The sequence below is a fragment of the Gracilinanus agilis genome, chromosome 5, assembly GCF_016433145.1.
Source record: "Gracilinanus agilis isolate LMUSP501 chromosome 5, AgileGrace, whole genome shotgun sequence".
NCBI lineage: Eukaryota > Metazoa > Chordata > Mammalia > Didelphimorphia > Didelphidae > Gracilinanus > Gracilinanus agilis.
Window position 1 is genome coordinate 124,801,309 of NC_058134.1, and position 21,575 is coordinate 124,822,883.

The 21,575-nt window shown below is 35.0% G+C and overlaps 1 protein-coding gene across 5 annotated transcripts in view; it reads left to right on the forward strand.

The window, feature by feature from the left end:
- The window catches only part of ZNF800 (zinc finger protein 800), a 30,359-nt gene continuing 8,784 nt past the window's right edge, over positions 1-21,575 (forward strand). For 2 of the 5 annotated variants that reach the window (XM_044678279.1, XM_044678276.1), the window contains exons 1-4: positions 1-40; positions 716-837; positions 6,599-6,694; positions 20,787-20,930. In XM_044678279.1, the coding sequence (XP_044534214.1) occupies positions 777-837; positions 6,599-6,694; positions 20,787-20,930 (301 nt within the window). In that variant the 5' untranslated portion in view covers positions 1-40; positions 716-776. Of the gene's footprint in view, positions 300-715; positions 838-6,598; positions 6,695-20,786; positions 20,931-21,575 lie in introns of all 5 variants that reach the window. The other 3 variants (XM_044678278.1, XM_044678277.1, XM_044678280.1) reach the window with 3 other exon arrangements.

Consider the following 21,575-nt stretch of genomic DNA (forward strand, 5'->3'; position numbering starts at 1 on the left):
CTGCCGCCGCCGTCGCGGCACCGGTCCGCTGAGAGACTGGGTAAGCTGCGTCGGCTGCTTCCGCGTCGGCGGCGGGGATTCTTTGGGAGCGCTGCGCTGCGCGGCCCGAGCGGGCGGGCAGGCGGGAGGACGAGTGAGCGAGGCCCTGGCCCCCTCCCGCCTCCCGCCGCCGGGGGTCGGCGGGGGGCTGTGCCAGGTGCCTGCCGCCTCCTCCCACGCTAGACTGACCCTGGGGCCGCCGGCCTGCCTGGCCGACTGGCCTGCCTGCCTGCCTTCCGCTCGCCAGCTCCGGGAGTTGTGTAAGTTGGAGCCAGTTGGTTCGGGTTTTTTAATTACTGGTCTTATTTTTATCGTGACTTGTCTGTCGCCGACTCCCCCGGAGCCATGCGCCCGAAGTGGGGGTTGCGGGAAGAGGGGAGATACCTTCCAGTACGGGCTGAGGCTCCACGCCTCCTTCCCCAGCCCGGGCTTCCGTCCCTCCCTTCCTCTCGCTCTCCGGGTAGGGCAGGGAGGCCCCTTCTGCGCGGCCCTGTGGCGCCGGGGAGGGGAGGGGGCTTCTCATCTTTGTAAGGACGGATGGATGGAGCTTGTCTGAAGGGGATTGGGGGGGGGGGAGGCGGGAGGTGGAGGCACCGGGAAGTGGACACGTCTGGAAAACGCAGCTGCAGCTCCCCGGGAGGCTAAGGGTGAGTGACTGGGCTTGTGCCTTTTTCAGCAGAAGAGCCGCAATGAGGAGCTTCGAACAGTAGAAGGAAAGTAGGTCGCACCCACTGAAAATGCCTCTAAGGGACAAGTGCTGTCAGACTGACCACCATCATCATGGATGCTGTGAACCAGGTATAGGCCATCTTTTCTTCTCATCAGGTTTCTTTGACCCTTTGAGTGTACCGTCCCTTTGCTTCCTCATTCTATCCAAGAAGTTGGCTCCCAATAGTTGTAATTTGCTCGGTGCAAAATAGCTATGGAGCTCTAAGACTTGTGCAGAAGCCAGAGGTTTCCCCTATTTGGTTTCTTAAAAAATATCCTCCAAGTGCCACATTAAATCATTTCCACAAGATCAGTCACTCAGTCCTTTTTCCTTTTCTTTCAAAGACAGCTTGAGTAATTCCCCATGCCCTTGTGAATGTTAAACTGAAAGGAAAGGAAGAAATTGCATTCATACTTTTGCAGATTGTTGCATTTAGGCTTTTTAAAAATCAGAAGAATATTATAAGTTTATGTGAAAGAAGAATAGAATGGAGTCCTAGATTCTTGTGAATTTTGCTTTTTGAAAATGAAGCTATGAACTGACTAGGCTAATCCTAAATTCGCTTAAATACAGTTATTTTGTTGAAGAAATTCTCTTCTGCTACATAATTTATAAAATTCCATTTTTGTATACATTTAGGATGGATGCCCAAGTATTCTTAGTGTATGTTCATCTGACACAAGTTAGCTTTTTGATAAAACTTATGAACTGAGAGATTCAGTGCTTTTAACAACCTAGTGATGCCCTTTAGCTACATTTTCACTTTAAAAAGGTGATATCTAAATTGGTTTGACAGAAGTTTCTACTTATATTAGAACTATGATGTGGTTTGATTTATTTATAGACATATGTACTGCTTAAAATAGAATCACTGAATAAAACATTTTTTAGTTTTTCAAAATACTTTTCAAATTCCTTCATTATGGATTATCGTACATGAATATGCAGAAATGTACATGCTTTTTGACTATAAATGCTTTTTCCCATAAAAGTTATTTAGAAGAAATGTCACCAGATTCATTCATTTAGTATTTTTAATTAAGTGTACACAGTACTTTATACTGCCCTTGATGATGAGTTTACTGGACCACTTTAGACCTTTAAATTTGTTGCATTTGGGGAGGTAGTAATATTTGAAGTACTTAAATGCACCAAGTTTTATTACAGTGCTGTTCACTTAAGTAGAATTTTTTTTTTTTTTTTTTTTTTGCTTAATGGAATAAATGGTGAAAAGAAAAATTTTCCTGTTTAGGGGGTGCTTTGTCAGTTTCTACTCATGAGAATGAAAATTGGATTTCTTTTTTGCTTCTATCACTCAACTAATACTATTACTTAGTCTTTTGCCATAAAATAGCTGATTCCAGAATGGGGAACCAGTTTTCTCTATTCACTATTTAACAGCTTTATTCATGTCTTCTAATGAAATCCATCCCAGTGCCCTAAAACATCCAATTCAAGTTTCATTCATAATTGTGCATTGTGTCAATTAGAAGTCATAGAACCTCAGAATTGGAAGGTACTTCAGTTTATCTAGTTCAACTTGTACTAGAACATGAGTTTACATTCCAACATCCTGAGAAATGGTCATCCAACCTTTGCTGGAATACTTCCAAGTGAGAAAGAACTCACTTTCTCCCAAGGTAATTCATCCCTCTTTTGCATAGCTTTGATCTTAAGGAAATTTTTTCTCTTTCATCAAGTTTAAATTTATCTCAGTGTAACTTTTGAACATTGCTTCTAATTCTGTTCAATGACAGCCTTTTAAATAATTGAAAATATCTGTCATGACCCATCTAAGTCTTTTTTTTCCCTCAAAGCTGAACATCACTGTATCTTTCCACCCATGTTCCTATTGTGTGGTCCCAAAGTCTTTTGCCATACTCCTTAGCTTATCAATATTCTTTCTAAAATTTAGTACCTAGACCTGAACATAGTACTCTAGTATGTGAGTCTAGTAGAACTAGTGTTGGGGGCAGCTGGGTAGCTCAGTGGAGTGAGAGTCAGGCCTAGAGACAGGAGGTCCTAGGTTCAAACCCGGCCTCAGCCACTTCCTAGCTGTGTGAGCCTGGGCAAGTCACTTGACCCCCATTGCCCACCCTTACCAATCTTCCATCTATGAGACAATACACCGAAGTACAAGGGTTAAAAAAAAAAAAAAAAAAAAGAACTAGTGTTGCCCTGGATGTTAATGCCACTTCAGATGAACTGCCATTGCACTATATACCTTCCCTGTCTTGTATTTATAAAGTTGATATTCTGAATCCTATTGTAATACTTTACATTTATTGCTTTTAAATTTTATTAGATTTGGTCCAGTATCCTATCTTGTAAAGATACTTATAAATTTGGTGTTCATATGTTGTATTAACTATTGTTAGCTTTGTTTCAATTAAAAATTTGGAGAAACTATTCTTTTACCCAAGTCATTGATAAAAATGTTAAATACCATAAGACCTAGCACGGCTCCTGGAATCCTCCACTAGACAGACTTGCTGCCAAGTTGACATCAACTTGTACTAGTCTACATCTTTCCATCTTAACCATAAGAATAACATGAGAGATTATAAAATCCAGATAATTTGCAGCATCCTTCTGCTCTACCATCTATTAACTGTCACAGAAAGTAAATATTGTTAAGTCTGGCAGGACCTTTTCTCGGGTAAGCTTTTTGTGATTACTACTTCCTTTTCTTGTTCACTTATCTTTTTAGTATTATAGATTAGAATTTTGCTAGAACTACAAGTTAAGGTCATTGGCCTTTAGTTTATAGATTCCATTTTTCTTTTTCCTTTTTTTTGAAAGCTTTTCCTCTTATCTCATACTATGGGCTCTTGTCCTCCATAATCTTTCAGTATCTCATCCATCATACCTGCCAGTTCTTTTAGAAGCATGGAGATGTAGTTCATTAGAAGAATTTACTGTATGAAAAATAGCTGAATAGAGTTTCTCAGTTTGAAAGTAGAAAGTATCAGCATATTTGAGTCATGTTAGGCCTCTATCCCAGTTCATGTTTGAAGACATTTCAAGTCATTTCTATAAATTGAAGCAGTTTTTAAAATTGGAAATGTATTTTGCAAAATGACTGTATTTATGATAATCATGATGATTAAAGTTTTTCATGGTATTGAGGATTTTTTATGACAGTATATTAAAATTGTCTTTTAATATTTTAACATGAACCAATGTATTTTTGAAAATTCAAGAAAGCAGAAAAATTGCAAAAATGAAAAATACTAAGAGAAACTTTCTGTGATATTTACTTTTCAGTGCTCATCAGGCTAGATATTGTTTTGTTGCTTTGCTTTTCCTAAAATTCTTTTATTTTATATGAGGAAATTATTTTAGGTTAGTTAAGCAGAAAACTGGGAAGGTGTAGATTAATTGTGAACCATGGTTATTATTTCAGGAGATGGTGTTTTTTGTGAAAATAATCTCAAAAGTTTGAGAATTAAGAGTTAAGAAGAATCTTTAGTGGTAGTTTTCAGAAGAGGTCCTGATGGTTGAAATAATTCTAATTGGATTCTCCCCAAGATGTTATTCTCCAGGGTGCTGTAGTTTAATTTATAGGCCATCAGTGAAGCCATAGATGAGAACTGTGCATACCTCGGCTGTTTTGCCTAGGATGAAGATGGGAGTAAATATTTTAGAGTGAAAAGGATTATTTTAGGCTGTTTGAGATATAGAAAATTTTATTATGCCATCGAGGTGTCCCTGGATTCCTGAAGACTGCACCTTATCTGACAGGTCTTACTAATAAGCTCAAAAGGCTTTTATTACAGGCATAGCATTTGAGTGCCATTCTAAGTTCAGAGGTCATTAGCAGGTTGGCTTCTATATGACTTTTGTTGGCTACAGCAACTCATGAAACTGTCTTGTGTGCAAAGGGGTTACAATTTCTTCATTAGTGGATAGATTGTCCATATGAATTAAATCACACTTCTTTTGAAGTATTTAAGAATGTATGATTGTATTTTGAAAAGGCAAGGATCTTAGGAGTCCTTGATAGGGATAGGAAAGAAAATATTCTTGCTGTTGAAACATATTCCATTTTGCTTGTATACCTTGGTAGGATGTACCTCAGGGCAATGAATGAAGATATTTTATTTTGATAATGAGTTTTCTGGTGGGAAAAAAGTGACTGGCTTTGAATTAGATGGACAGATGATTTGAGTGTATCTGTTGCTTGTCATGGAAGGGATACAAAGTTTCTGAGAGAAGAGCTAGATAAGTAGTACCAAGTAAGTAACTTTTCCAGGTTTGGATGTAACAGTAAATATTCACATATCTGAGTATGTTTTCAGGTGAAGAAAATATTCCATAGACTGTCCTCCGTGGATAGTGTAGAGCTGGCCCTAGAATCTTTGACCAATTTTAACTTAGTGCGAGAGTGTGTATATGCCAAGTTGTCTTAGAAAGATGGAAAATTCCTGAGGTGAGAAGCAATTCAGAATTGGGATAGTGAGAGTATCTTTCTGGATTTGAATTTCTTGCTGTCTTGTGGGATAGAATTTATTATTGTTAAAGAATTTCCAAGGATTTTAGGAATATATTTCCTAAATGGAGTTGTGTATACTGAGGAAGGTGTAATGAGGTATGGAAATCTCCCCTTTCCTTCCTGTATCTTCTGTTCTTTGCTAGAATTGTTCTTATAGCCTTATATTCTTTTCTAGAACTGTTTACACCTATAGATAATCTCTTGGAACATGTCTAGTTCCTTTAGAATTATGTGTATTTTTTCTTTCTTATATTTCCTCCAATGAGTATAATATCAACTTCCTCTTATGAATAGGGCAAAAGGACAAATCATCAGTCATTGAAAAAATTAATTGTCATTTTTAGATTTGTTTAATATATTTGACCTTTACTCTTCCTTCCTAATATATGAGAAGGATTTTCTGATCTTTGCTACCATGAAAATAATTGCTCATCTCTTATAGTAGCAAAGATAAGTTAATGTCAAGAGTTTGAAGAACTTGTATTATTTCTTCATTTTTATTTTATTTTAGAAATGTTTGTTAAATTCGGGACATTTTTATTTCATTAGGAGAATTGAATTGATTTTAGATTCATGTCTGGTTTATTTTTTCTTGGGTTACTGAGGAGCCTATTTGTTCATGCTAATTTCAGAACATGTGGTTCATCAGGCAGTCAAAAAAATGGAATCAGTTCTCTTAATCATGAAGCTTAAAGCTTTGTAAGCTTAGGTTCTCTGATAGTGGGAGCACTTCCTCACTAAAGCAGCTCTGTAGACTGATTGGTAATACCTTGTTGTGGCAGTTGCAGGTTGGTGCATGATGGGGAATAAAAATGAGATTGATGCTCATGAGTTTTTGTCAACTACAGTTCATTTCCCTCTATTTGCTTAGGTAAGTGGTTTTAGAATAGCCTCAAATACAAGCAACATTTTTATGTCTGGAGCTTTAGAATTGTGGTTCACATAGGTGTCAACAGATAATTCTGAAAGCTGATAATTTCTAGGCTCATAAGGTATGGTGTGATTATGAATTTAATTTGATCGCAAGATAATTACTAACATAAATTTTCTTTCAAGAGAAATATAGGGAATACTTTTAAGAATTGCCAGACTCAAAAATGAGAAGTTTTTTTTAACTTAATTCCTACTTTAAGTATCATTTTCATATTCATTAAGAGTACTTAGTTATGCAATGTTGTTTTGGTTTTTTTTGGTAAAAAGCATAGTGTAAATAATATTCATTATGATAATTCATATTGTAATTATGTGCATTACATTTGTTTAGAACCTAAGAGAGTATTATGTTTCAGTAGTAATATATGGATGATATTAATTTCTCTATGGGGTTGGGGTGGGTATTGATATCTTTTATACAGTGTATATTCTGGAACCTGGAGATCCTCCTTTGTTACAGCAGCCATTGCAGACTTCCAAATCCGGCATTCAGCAAATTATTGAATGCTTTCGATCAGGTATGAGTGAGTGTTTGTTTCAAGATGTTTCTTTACTTTCATATAGGAGAAGCCTGAAAAAATCTGGCAAAACATAGAAGTAGATCATTACTATTTCTTAAAAGTCAAAATTTATGTTTTTCTTTATAGGATATCTTTTCATTTTCATAGATACTTTTTGAAAATTGATAAAATTTAAGATGACTTGTTCTAGAAATTGAGCTTTTCTTCAATTCTGCTTATATTTAGAAAAGTGTAATAGAATATTTTCTAATTGAAGATAATTGCTTAGTATTTTACATGGTACATTCTAGCTTTTCAATGTAGGTGATAATGCCATTGACAAATATGAATGTATATGCCTGAAAACTAGATTGACATTTAATATTCATTGGGACTAAATGAAAAATCTTATCATCATTGAAAAGAATTTTCACTCTTAAGGAACCTCCATTTTTATAAATTTCTAAAGTTTCAAAGCTTTAAAGGCAGTTTATGGGAAACTTCATTTTTGCATTGGTAATACTCTTTGTGCTACTCATTTGTAAATTTTATTTCTTAGAATCTTTATCTTGAGTCTCTAGATCATTCAGCAAGTATTTATTCAGTGTCTACTATGGCATTGAATACATAATGATGAAAATAAAACAGTTGATGTGTGCTTTCACAGGAAGATTAGCAGTTCTTAAAATGCTTTAACATTTAGGAATCAAATATAGTGAAGTATTTAGTATCTCTTAAGGTTCTAACACCTACCATATATTACAACCTATGTTACATTCTCCACCTTTCAGGGATTATACTTTATGTTAATAGTTTGTGGGTCAAACACATAATGTTAAAATGAAAATCTCTAAATAGTAAGTCTTGGAACCCTGGTCCAGAATAATAGCCAAGAAATTTATAACACAAGGTGTCCAGGTTTCATAATAGAATTTTCTTTCAGCTACCTGAAATATGAAGCATACAATCTATTTAACCTGTTGTGCCATGAAAATAAGTCAAGGGATAATGAAATGTTTTCACCTATAATTTTCTTAACCATTGTCTTCATCAGTAATTTTCTTAACCATTTTTCTCAGTTCTGAATGAGCAAGTAAGGTCATTTTGTACTGATTTTATTCTTTTTATTAGTTTAAATAGTTTAGATTTTTTAAGTTGTCATACTTGACATCCTGTTATACATGATTTTACTAAGAACTGTTATTAAAAGTTGCATTTTTTTTCTTGAAATAGTAATTTCAACATAAGAAAATTTCTATCTTGGTATATGCTATGTGTGTGTACCATCTGTATATTTATAGACATACCCATCTTTTATGTATAGGATCATCCTATGACTATCTAAGAAAGATGACAAACTGTAGAACAGATAATCTACACAAGTCCTCTGACTTACCTTTGGAATTTGAGTTGACTTTTCCCCCCTGTAGGTTTAGTCTTCTGACTTACTATTATTACCATTGATTTTGTTTGTATGTTTAGGCCTGTGTTGAAAATACTGAGTACTGTAATCTGCATTCCCTTAACACATTTCAGTTGACATTAGGAAACTTAGAATTGGGTTGTATGGTACAAAGTTCTTCCAGACTCAATCAGTTAATTTATAGATTAATTCACAAATAAGAATAATTGCTCTCATTTATGTTTTAATGTTTGCAAAATTCTTTTTTCCACCATTACTCTGTGAGACAGGTGTAGTGCCAGAATTATTGTTATCCCTGTTTTATAGATGAGCAAACTGACACTGTGAGCAGTTACATGATTTGCTCAGGTCCCACTGCTTGTAAATGTCTGAAGTGATTTCAGATGCAGACCTTTCAACTCCAAGTTAATACTTTTTGTGCTATGTCTCAAAGATAATTGTGAACTGAAAGACTGAGAATGTATTTTTTATTTTTAAACCCTTACCTTCTATCTTAGAATCAACACTGTGTGTTGGTTGAGAATGTATTTAAACCGTTTTTTCTTTTGGTTATTTAAGTAACTTTGGAGGTTTGTCCTTTAACTGCAGTTTAAAATTTGTATTTATTTTAAGGCAAGCATTTTTTGTCAACTTATCTATGAAGTAGAGAAATTTAAAAATTGGTTCTCTACATGTCATGATTTTGGGAGACTTTATGCTTCCTGATGTTTTTTTAACATGGTTTTATGTAGTTATATTTCTGTGTTTATATGAGAGCATGGGAGAACAAATACAGTTTAAGTTTATGGATATTCCCAAGAACATAGGTAGAAATTTTGGGGTTCAAAGTGAAAATTATTGAACATTACTTTTGATTTCTATATCTTCTGGCAGCACAACCTCTTTATCTTCAATACTTTTCCCAGATGCCATCATTCCTTTTTTTTTGGTCATGGAAGACTTTGTTATTTCTGTTAATTTGCCTTGGTTCTTCTTTACCCTACCCCTTGCCTTAGTATCTTTTTTTTTTTTTTAACCCTTAACTTCTATGTATTGACTCCTAGGTGGAAGAGTGGTAAGGGTGGGCAATGGGGGTCAAGTGACTTGCCCAGGGTCACACAGCTGGGAAGTGGCTGAGGCTAGATTTGAATTACCTTAGTATCTTAATTTTTATTATTGAAGTCCTCTTTTCATCTCCTTTTCTACATCCCTTACCAAACCCAGTTTCTGCTTCAGGTATCTTTCTCTTACTGTTCTTTGTCTTCTATATTTTGACTATCCAAACATATTCCAAATGGATGCCCTAGTGGTGTCATGTTCTTTGAATGGTGGAAGATAACTATTTGTTCTAGCCCTTGACCTTTTTTTTTTTTTTTTTTTTTTTTTTGGTGCCATGGATTCCTTTGGTGATATGGTGAAGTTTTATGTATCCTTTCTAGAGTAGTGTTTTTAAATGTTTAAAATAAAATGCCTAGTATTACAAAGGAAACCAATTATATTGAAACACATTTGTCAAAACATTAAAAAAAAATTTTCCCAGGTTAGCAGTCCTTGTCAAATCTGGCCACACACACTTCTTAGCTGTGTGGTTCTGGGCAAGCCACTTAAACCAATTGTCTAGCCTTTACCACTCTTCTGTCTTGGAACTGATACTTAGCACCTATTCTAAGACAGAAGTCAAGAGTTTTAATTTAAGAAGGAGGAGGAGAAGGAAGTGAGGAGAAAGAGAAGAAGAAAAAGAAAGAATCTTTGTGTTAGCTAGGGCCAAGAATCCCTTGTCTTCCCAAACCATTTGTATTCTCTTTTTTCCTTTTCTTTATTTTAAATCTACGGCAGTAGCTGAATATCAGGACTTTCAACTTGGATATCACTCTCAAATTAGCATCTCTTATCTTGAATACCATTTTTGCTGTCTGGGCTAGGAATATGCTATCATTTTTATTACTTCTTATTTGAGATGGAGTTGACTTAATTTCCAAATTTCCCAATTTCTTGAATTTTGTTTTTGTTATTTTAACTTTTTGCCTGGTTTTGACTGACTTATAGTTTTACCTTTGTTTTTGGTTTCTAATCTGACTACTTGCCCTTGCTTTTAATCTATCACTCTTGACCTCCCTTATTTAGCTACTTTCAGACTTCTTATTGCTTGACTGATTTTTGACTCACTGTTCTGTCTTGAGTATTGACTCCTGACTATTGATGCCTGATACTAGTCCACTATTTCATTTGGCTTTCTGTCTCCTATATATGATTTTTTGAGTCAGAGACATTCCTTTCACTTGTTCTTATACTTTATTTCCAGCCATTCCTAGACTTTCTTGGTCTGTTTTTTCAGATCTGCATTTGTGAAATTCCATATCCCTAGCATGACCCTATGTCTATTCCCAGAGCTATATTTAAAAAAATAATTTTTTATTATAAACTTAACATTGAACATCAACAATACAAGTGAAATAGTCTAAAGAGAGAAGGGAAGAGAGTCTAGAACAGAATTCTGTGGGACAACCACAATTAAGAGGATGTGACCTGGAGGAGGATCCAGCAAAAAAGACAGAGTAGTCAGATAGGTAGGAGAAGAATCAGAATAGTGTCCTGAAAACCTATAAAGGAGAGAGTATCAAGGAAGAATAATCAGTATGTCAAAGAGAGATCAAGGAGAATAAGAATTGAGAAAAGGCTATTAGATATGGCAACTAAGAGGTCCTTAGTAATTTTGGAGAGAGTAGTTTCAGTGAAAAGAAAAGATCAGAAGTTAGATTATATGGGGTTGAGAGAATGAGAACAGAGAAACTGGGGGCATCTATTGTCAACAGCCTATTCAAGGAGTTTAATGTGCAAAAGAGATATAGAACAATAGTAGAGCTAAGAGGATCAAGTAAGAGTTTTTTCAGGATAGGGAAGATGAGCATGTTTGTAGGTAGTAGGAAGTGAGTCTGTAAATGGAAAGAGATTGAAAATAAATGAAAGAGTAGGGATGACATAGGGTTAAGAGAAGACAGGATAGAATAGGATCATTAGAACAATAGGTGATGAATCATGCTGATGATTCTCAGTTCTACTATTCTTGTCCTAATCTCTCTGCTGACCTCCAATCTTAAATTTCCAACGACCTTTCAAACATCCCAAACATCTTAAACTCAGTATGTTTCCAAAATGGAACTCATTATCTTAACCCAAATCTTCCCGCTCCTATCTTCCCCATAACTGTTGAGGGTAACACTGTCCTCCCTCCCAGTCCCTCAGGTTTACAACCTTAGGAGTCATCCTGAATTCCTCCCTATCTAACTCTTCTTAACTCTCCCCTCCCCCCCCTTCAGTCTGTTGCCAATCCTATGGATTTCATCTTTGCTATACTCTCAAATATGCCCCTTTCTCTCCTACCACTCCTTCCAGCCCTGATGCAGGCCTATTACACCTAAAGCCTGGATTATTACAATAATAATAATTAGGTGGGTCTGCCTCCCAGTTCAGTTCATTCTCAATTCAGCCACTAAAGTGATTTTCCTATAGCATGGGTCTGATCAGGGTATCCCTGATACTCAGTTGTGAACTCTAGTGGCTTCTTATTTTGTCTAGGAACAAATGCAAAATGCTTTGTTTGGCATTCAAAGCCAGGCCCTTCCTTCCTTTCTAGTCTTCTTATACTTTAATCTCTGCCACAACTTCTTCAGTTTGTGACCTTGGCTTTATGGCTGTTATACAAACAAGTCATTCCATCTCTCGGCTCCAGGCATTTGCTCTGCCTCTTCCTCATCCCTAGAGGGCTGTGCGTCCTCTGCTTCAACTACTAACCTCATTGGCTTTAAGTTTCAATTAAAATTTTCACTTTGTATAGAAAGCCATCTATGACTTATCTTAAATCCAGTGACTTCCTTCATTAATTATTTCTTATTTATCTTGTGTATCACTTGTTTTGGTTTGCATGTTTTCTCCCTCATTAGATTGTCTCTTTTTAATATCCCTGGTCCTTAACACAGTGCCTGGTACATAGTAAGCCCTTAATAAATATTTATTTAATGATTTATTGGTTGAAATCCAGGTACTCTGACATCAAATCTTCTTTATGTGCCATATTGCACTTTTTTTGAAAAGTAGGATCAACTGCAGTCCTTGCCAGTCCAAGGTCTTTTACAGTCTGATTTGAATTAACTTTTTCACCCTCATCTCATCTTCATACAATTTAGCAAAATAGAACTGCTTTTACTCTTCAGGCCATTCTTCCTTCCCTCATTATTGGCTTACCTTCTACAATTTCCTTCTTTTGCTTATCTTGCCCACTGTGCTTGTAATGAATTCCCTCCTTAGCTTTTTGAAATTTTTTCATTCACAGCCTCAGTTAAGGTACCATCTCCTCCATGATACCTTCATTATTAGCTTCCCTATTCCTCCTTTCAGTGAAAATGATCTTTCTTTACTTAAATTTCTCCTAGCACTTTGCATATCAGTCAGTTGACCAATCTACATTCATTAAACACCTCCTATGTCAAGTACTATGTTAGGTGCTAGGAATTTCATGAAAAAAATTAAATGGTCCCTGCCCATAAAGAGGTTACATTCTGCTGGGTTAGATAATATGTACATAAGTATGTTTGGAATAGATACAAAATAAACTTTTAAAAAGTTAATTTAGGGGAGAATAGTATTAGGTTTTTTTTGGGAAAGGGATCAACAGAGGGTTCATATAGGTGGTATTTGATTTGAGACTAGAAGGAATAGGTATGCTAAGAGGTGTTGAGGCAAAAAGGGGATGCTTTCCAGGCAGGGCATTGGCTACTTCAAAGACTGGGAGATGGAGTACTGTGTATAAAGAATAGCAGCAAAACCAGTTTGGCTGGACTATAGAATTCAGGGAGTAGAATAAAGTATACTAAGGCTAGAAAGGCTGACTGAGACTAGGTTGTGAAGGAGTTTAAATGAGGGACTTATATTTGATTCTAAAGGCAAAAGGGGACCATTGGAATTTATTTAGTAGGGGAGTGACATGGTTAGATCTGTTCTTTAGGAAAATCACATTTGTAGCTGTTTGGAAAATAGATTTCAGAAGGAAGAGACTTGTAGTAGGGAAACTAGTTGAGACTGTTAAAATAGTTCAAATGAGAGGTGATAGGACACAAACTAAGTTGTGGCTATGTGAATAGAGAGAATGGGGGGATGGATGCGAAGCATATTGTGAAGTTAGAAATGACAGGATTTAGCAACTCCATAGATAATGTGTAATGAGTAAGAGTGAGAAAGCAAAGATAACATTGAAATTATGAACCTAGTGGACTGAAATAGTGCTCATAATAAAAATTGAGAAGTTCAGAAGAATGGTAGGTTAGTTGGGAAGATGAGTTGTGTTTTGGCCATATTGAGTTTGAGACATCTATGGGACTATATATATGAAATATTTAGATTTATACTTTATACTTAGGATATTTGTCCTATTGTATTTATGCACATTTTTCCCTTATGAGGCTGTGAGGTCCTTGCAAGAAAGGCCTGTACTCTATTTGCACAGTGGCCTCTGTATAGTAGATGCTTAATATATGTTGAATTCAATTGAGTTTTCATATAAAAAGTTGTTTTTAGTTTGCTTTATGCTCAGTATGTAAAATCTTTAGAGTTAAAGTGTTACATTAATTAATTATTAGATTAAATAGCCTTTTGAATTCTCCTGTGATTATGTGTTCAATTTTTGGTCCAGGTATGACATATGCATGATTATAACATAAAATAACTGAGATTTCATCAAAACCTCTACAATTCTAAAAGTTAAAATATCTAAGAGACTTTCCTTGAAGGAAGGCATATGATATCCAGATCCAGAGATCATGATGAGTCAAGAGCTTTGTTCAGTTTCCTGTGAAGCCTTTTTATGATGATATTTCCTAGGAAAGAATTTTTTTTTGCATGCAAGTCCTCCAGTTCTTAACATATCATGATTTGTGGATTTGAAAATTATATGCTTATTAACTGCTCTGTTGTAGTTTGTAAGCCAGTTTTTTTTTTAAATTTGAGGTATCAGCATTTCAAGCCTTCTTACTTAAGTGCATTACTAAACCATACTGTTTTTCCTCCAGTCCCTGAAATGATCAGGAGATGAATATCATATGAAATTGATATCATCTCTTTTAATTTCTGAAAATAGTCTTCTCACTAAAGTCTTACTTCTTTGCCTCATTGTGATTTGGAGATGACTCGGTTCTCAAAAGGTTTTGACAAGTTGAAAAGGTTTGATGGATTCTGGATACTAAGAGGCCATAGTGACTATAGTAGAGACGGTATGATATAGAGCAGTGGTTCCCAAACTTTTTTGGCTCCTGCCCCCTTTCCAGAAAAAATATTACTTAGCACCCCCCCTCTCACATACTATCACCGCCCCCTTACAGTTATTCACTGCCCCCAAATGCACCTGTGGCCATCACCGTCCCCCTGGATCGTTGCAGCACCCACCAGGGGGCTGTGGCGCCCGCTTTGGGAATCACTGATGTAGAGGAAAGAGCACTGAATTTGAATTTGATTCTTAGCTTGGCTGCTCATTACTTATGTATTTTTGAGCAGGTCACAACCTCTGGCTCTTGTTTTCAAAATCTGTAAACTAAGAGTCTTAGTTAGAAGATCTCTAAACTTTAATGTATACAGCTTCCTAATTTTAAATCTTATGGTCCTGCTTTTCATACATTCCTAATGGAATTTGCAGGTGATTTCATTTAATTATATTTATGATTTTCTGTTGTGATGATTTGAAAAGAAACCTGAAATGCCAGATACCACCACTGAATTAGGAACATCTATTAGAATTTAAAACTTTTTTGTTGCTCCAGCTTAGCTTTGGGCTTTGCCTCCAGTATGTACTTGAAGAGGGGTAGAAAGGGGTTGAAAGGCCTTAGAGACAGATATGGTCAGATATGCTTCCCTCTTACTCTGAGTATTTTCTGAGGATCCTTAATAACCTTTTTTTTTTAAACCCTTATCTTCTGCCTCGGAATCGGTACTGTGTATTGGCCCCAAGGCAGAAGAGTGGTAAGGACTAGGCAATGGGGGTTAAGTGACTTGCCCAGGGTCACATAGCTTGGAAGTGTCTGAGGCCAGATTTGAACCTAGGACCTCCTGTCTCTAGGCCTGACTCTCAATCCATTGAGCCACCCAGCTGCTCCCCGCCACCCCCCCCCCAATAACTCTTAATTTGACTCTTGATCTGAGATTGAGAACCATTTCTTTATAGTAAAATATTTTGGTTTTTCCCTTTTGTTGATTTTTTCACCTTTTCAAAAGGGGAAAAAAAATCTAGCTCCAAAAACAATCTAGGAATCAACTCAAAACATATGTTTGTTTTTTGGGATTGATTCCTGAGTCTGTTGCAAAGCACAATAATAAAGGTGACTTAAATTTTTTTTTAAACCATTACCTTCTTAGAATTTTGCTTATTATCAATTCTAAGGCAGAAGAGCATTAAGGGCTAGGCAGTTGGGGTTTAATTGACTTGCTCATGCTCATACACCTAGGAAGTGTCTAAACTAAGGTCAGACTTGAATCCATGACCTCTCAAGGTCTGATGCTTTATCCACTCTGCTCTCTGGTTGCCCCAAAGATGGCCTTTAAACTGGTCATCTTATTGCTATTTTAGGAATAGGTAAAAATGGACAGTTTCAAAGATAATTTGTTTCCAGTGTGATGTGGATAAAAGAATCCTTGGTTTATGCATCCCTTAGAAGATTTAAGTTCACTAAGCAACAAGTCACTAATTTTTTTTTAAAGCAGTATAGTAGTGAAAAATTAAGAGAATAGCTGTTGTTTGCCATTGCCATTGATTTTAAGTTAGACTTGAAGATTCAACTTTCAAAAGATTTTCATCATTTTAAATAATAGAACCCACTATTAGGGTAAGGTGCATAAGGTGGTCATGACCATGTGGTCTGAAGCAGTAGGCTTATGCTAAAGGTATGAGTTGCTTGAGATATCTATAAGACTGCTTTTTCTTTACTTAAAGGCAAAAATAGATTTTTCAAAAATTCAAAACGAAAACTGTAGAGGTGGAAGTTTTTTTCCTTCCTCATTAGAAATCTGAGGAAATTTAACTGCTGATGATAGAGGTAGGTAGGTATTACTTGAAATATGGATACAATAACATCTCATTTAATATTTACTTCTATTTTATCCATGAAGTCTTTTGTAATCTCTTGTTTGCAGAAATATTTCCCCCTCCCTGCTGCTGTCTGTTATAATCTTTTTACCTTTAGCCTGTGTTTCTCTAATGTACCTTGTGTATTTCATTTTTTGGTTATTTTTATCTGTTGCCTATATTGTAAGAAACATGAGGCTGAGACCAATCAGATGCCTTTAAATTTTGTAACTTCCCCAGTGCCTAGAACGCATGGTTAATGAATAATAAAATTTTGTTAAACTCTGCTTCCACAGACTGTTTTAGCTGGAGTCCCTCAAAACTGATTTATAAAAGAGCTAATATCCCTACTGGAACAAGTCACTTAAGATAAACTTTATCTGTGTTTTGAACAAAAATTTAAATTAGTTTTATGGTATAGAATTAAGACTTCCATTCTTATTTGTGAATTCATTTCAAAATATTTTGTGCTGCCAGTCTGCAAAGATTTATTTATTAAGCACCTGCTATGTGCCAGTAATAGAAAGGCAAAAAGTCTTTGGCCTGAAGAAACTTACACTCCAATTTGTAGAGTTTTTACATGACATCTTATCTGAGCTATTCTATATTACCACTGAAGAAAAGGAGGATGTCACTGCTATAATGGGTTCACTGAATCCTTGTTTCCATATGCAGTAAGACATTTCTCAAAGTTGTTCAAAATGCAAGTTTATAAGATATTTTTAAGACCTGGTTTTTATCACAGTGCTTACATAGTGTTTTAATACCACTTTGATATACATTTATTTATTTTCTTTCAAACATGAGGTACCTACCATGCATTGTCTTTTTTGATTCTCTTTACAACACTGGAATACGCAGGTCAGGTATCATTCCTGTTTTATAGAAGAGAAAACTCAGATTCTGGGAGGTTAAGTAAGTTGCCCAAGGTAAGCACAAAGCTGGGATTTGCTGGCTTCTCAGTCCATTGGTCTTTCAACTACATCATATGTTTTATTTTTTAAAACATTTCCTAATAGTTTCAGACACTTGTCATAAAGTATAGTAAGCTTTTATTCCCTCCTGAACCAATTGTTGTGTGTATCTTGCTTCTATTGGTTTTCCACTTTGCATATCCTGACTGGGACCCTATCTTCCTTCCTGAAATGTAGGCTATTTTGGTAGATTTTAAGTTGAAAATATTAGGTATATAAGTTTTAATTTAATACATTTATGCAGTAGAAATCTTTTTGTCTTTGTGACTTTTAGATTGTACTTTTTCTGAGGACAGTTCTCTAAAAGAACAGTCTTTTTTATATAAAAGTTTATTGAGTAAAAGATATTTTATCCAGTTAATGGTTTTGAATAGTACTTCTTTCTGTTGGTTGTAGGATATGTTTTTAAATCTTTGCTATGCTTTCATTCTGCTATTTTCCTCTTCGAGTATCTACTTAAGTTCTAAGGATGATCACTTTAAGAATATCTTTTAAACTGTGCCTTAAAAGCAGAAGCTCACAGGGGCCTAAGAAAAGGATTATGAATTCTTTAACAATGCCATTATATTGTTCTGTGGCTTAACAGGCCTTCTAAAGAAGAACAAGGTCATGTATCAGTGTGCGACAGTCAAACATAGTATACCAATTAAAAAATTGTTATTGGTGAAGCCACAATAATGGAAAGCTGTCAAGTGAGTTCTTCTGGCTATCTTAGCAGCATAATGTGTCTAATGAAGTATAAAGAAACAAAGCTAGATTGTCTAGCAGAAAACAGCTGGATAGTAATGTGTTGTGTCAAGTTATGAGCCTAATAATTTAAGATTGATCCCTGTATTTTTCTTAGAAAGATCTTCTGATTGTTGTCACTCATTACATATACATATTGTTACCATCATATAATGATATAAGATAATCAGGGATGATGTCCTAAGATCTTACATATCAGAGCCCTATCTGTGGGTGAACTGATTTATGTGAAGATATTAATTCTTAATAGCAATCAGAAAACATTAGCTAGTTTCATACAAAGTGTAATATTCTGAGAGTTAAACTTAGATAATTGCCACTAACTAAAGGAATATAAACATGTACAAATATACACATAAATGAATGCATGTATGTGTGCATATTCATTCCCTTTGTGTATATGTATATATTCAATATTTATGATGAAATAGATTGTAGCACTTTCTTCTTGAAAAATAACATTTCTGGAGTGCTTTAAAGTTTACAAAATAGTTCAAACCAAATCATACCAAAATGTGAAGTTCAGCATAGCTAATTTTTAAAGGTTGTCTTCATAGTTCCAGCTTGCCAATTAAAGTAATAAGTAATAAAAGCATCATGTATAGGAAGAGGGAAACATTTTTGTTTGACTAACTCCCTATTTAAAAATTGATTATAATATAAGCATTTGATTGGTGTTAGGGTAGCTTAGCCAGGATTTAATACAGATATTTGTTTCTTGGTATGAAATGCATTGTTTTCCAGTTATCAACTCTATAGTTATAGTCAGTTAAAAACTTGTTTTAATTCTGCTTTGCGATTATCCTATGGTGAAATGAGAGAAAGAGGAGAGTTTTTAAGCCTAGGGATAGAACCATTTCTTTGTGTATATTAATGTTCTCCTAATATTTTTTAATATTATTTGTAGATATGCTAAATTATTCTTATATATTTTCCAGTTTATATTATTTGCCAATCCTTACTCTGTTAAACCTGATTCTGGCTTACATTTGCAAGATATAAATATTTAAATTTGTATACTTTAAAACTCTCTTTTCTAAAAAAAAAAATCAGATTGGATTTTATGATTCATACTAGAAGTTTTGTTTTGTTTCAGTTTTGAGTTGGGAATGTGGTATAATTCTCTTTTCGCTGAGGGGATCTTCCCGGTCCTCAGATGTATAACCTGAGAGCATTTTTGATTGTTGTTAGAATGTTGTTAGAATCAGGGAAAATGAAGGCATTTAACCAAGGAAATATCACTAGAGTAGTATTTATGGTCTCCAATGCTGCCTCTTCACCCACATAAGTATTTGAGAAATTATATATCAGGGTGAAGTGAACATAGACAGACACCCATATATGTGTTCTGGTTTTGCCATATATTAATGATTAGTAATCTTCTTTCTAAATTCATAGAGAAATATTCTAACATGGAATAAAAAGGGAATTTGTAGTCATAGAGATCTTTTCAGCTTTATTTCATCGTCTTATCTTTCTTGTGTCTTAGTTTTATATTATGATGTAATGCCTTTGTTCTAATCAACTCAAAGTACTTTTCATATATTTTTATTTATACTTCAGAGTCCATTTGAATTATTTAGGAGTTGTATTTTCCTTATTTATAGATGAACAAACTCATATAACTAGGCATCTCACTAGTTTATGCTGGAATTAGAATGTAAACCGAGATCTCTTGATTTCTAAGAAATTAACTAGCTTGGGAATCTGGAGATCTGAGTTATACCACCTATTATGCTACTATTTAGTTATTTGAGTTTAACTTTTCTGGGCCTTGCTTTCTTCATCTGTCTAAAGAAGTATTTGGACTAAAGCAGATCATCTTAATTTGGGATTTACAAATTAAAAAGAAAATAGGATTGATTTCCATTACAATCCTATGTATTTTATTTTACTCATTTAAAAACATTATTCTGAGAATGGGTTCATAGGCATTACCAGACTGCCAAAATGATCATGACACACACAAAAAAAGGTTAAGAACTCTTGGATTAGATGATTATTAATGACATCTTTCCAGTTCACTTACACTGTAATTTTACTAGAGTAGATCATTTAATACAGATGTTACAGATCATTTAGAGTGACATTTTAAGGAATGGCTAGTGATCTTAAAGCATTTTGATAATAGTGTCAGATATAGGGTATTTTTTAATGCAATCAGAAGCATTTATAGCCCCTGTGATTTGTTCTAGATAAATGTAAATTCTCTGAGAAATATAGCAAAAATATATTCCATTGATATCCTTTAAATGTTTTCAATATACCATAGAAAATATACCATGGAAATACTTGCCTAGAATTTGAAATATTTTAACACTTAGCCCCTAGATGCAGTACTTTAGGACAGTTGTAGTTTTCTCCTTTAGCACCTGTATAAACTAGGTCAATATTATTTGCATTTTTATATTTAGGAAACTAAATTTGAATTAATTTAGGATTGCAGATCAAGGTTATCTATCAGCTTGTCTGTGCTATAAACTATACAACTATAAAACTACAATATAAGGGGGATGAAGGAGGAGAGTTCATCTTTGCTTCCCTAATTTATTCTTAAAAAAAAAAAAGTACTTGAGAAGTATAGTATTTTTGATTCTACCTTTAGATGCAGCATTTGAATGATAGAGTCTCTAATATTTCCAGATCTTGGCACTTCCTGGGAAGGAAATCTGAACCAGCAGAGGAAACTCATGTTTTAGAATTCATCCATATAATTGAATAAGGAGCATAGTCTTACTTAGGACTTAGATAATGTGACCCTCATGATACATTGTGTCTATATTCATTTTTGCTTTCATGTAGTACTTCATTTTTTATTTATCATCAATTTTTATTTAGTTTTTGAGGTATGCATTTAAATTTCATTTTTCTTTCTTCCCCCAGGAACTAAACAACTAAAACACATTTTATTAAGAGATGTGGACACTATTTTTGAGTGTAAATTATGTCGCAGTCTCTTCAGAGGATTACCAAATTTAATTACTCATAAAAAATTCTACTGCCCTCCAAGTCTCCAGATGGATGACAGTAAGTTTCTTTCACTAAAATCTTCATTTATGCATTTTAGAGTTGTTCATGCCCTGTAGTTTTCTGCATTAGAACATTATTAGCTTGAAGCTACAAATAATTTCAGTAACATGAAGAATAAAATAAAATTGCCATCTCACTTTATTATTCTCCAATTATCATATTGGTCCTTTTAGATTAGTGATCTCCACTTGATTTTTTTTTTAAACCCTTAACTTCTGTGTATTATAGGTGGAAGAGTGGTAAGGGTGGGCAATGGGGGTCAAGTGACTTGCCCAGGGTCGTCACATAGCTGGGAAGTGTCTGAGGCCGTATTTGAACCTAGGACCTCCCATCTCTAGGTCCACTTGATTTTTTGCAAATAACACTGTGTGGAAATTTTTCCACCAAAACAGATCAGCAACTCATATGTAATTGGTCTTTTCAGAGTTGCCTCAGGCACTCAAAGAGTTAAATGATTTGCTTACGTTGGCATAGCTAGTACATGTCAGAGGCAGGTCTCTCAACACAGATCTTCTAGACCCAGCCCTAGCTTTATCTCCTTACACCACATTGCCTCTTATATATGCTTCCCCTCCAATATATTTACATTAAGATTTTATATGTGACTGTGTATGTGTGTATGGTTGATGCCTAAATGAACTA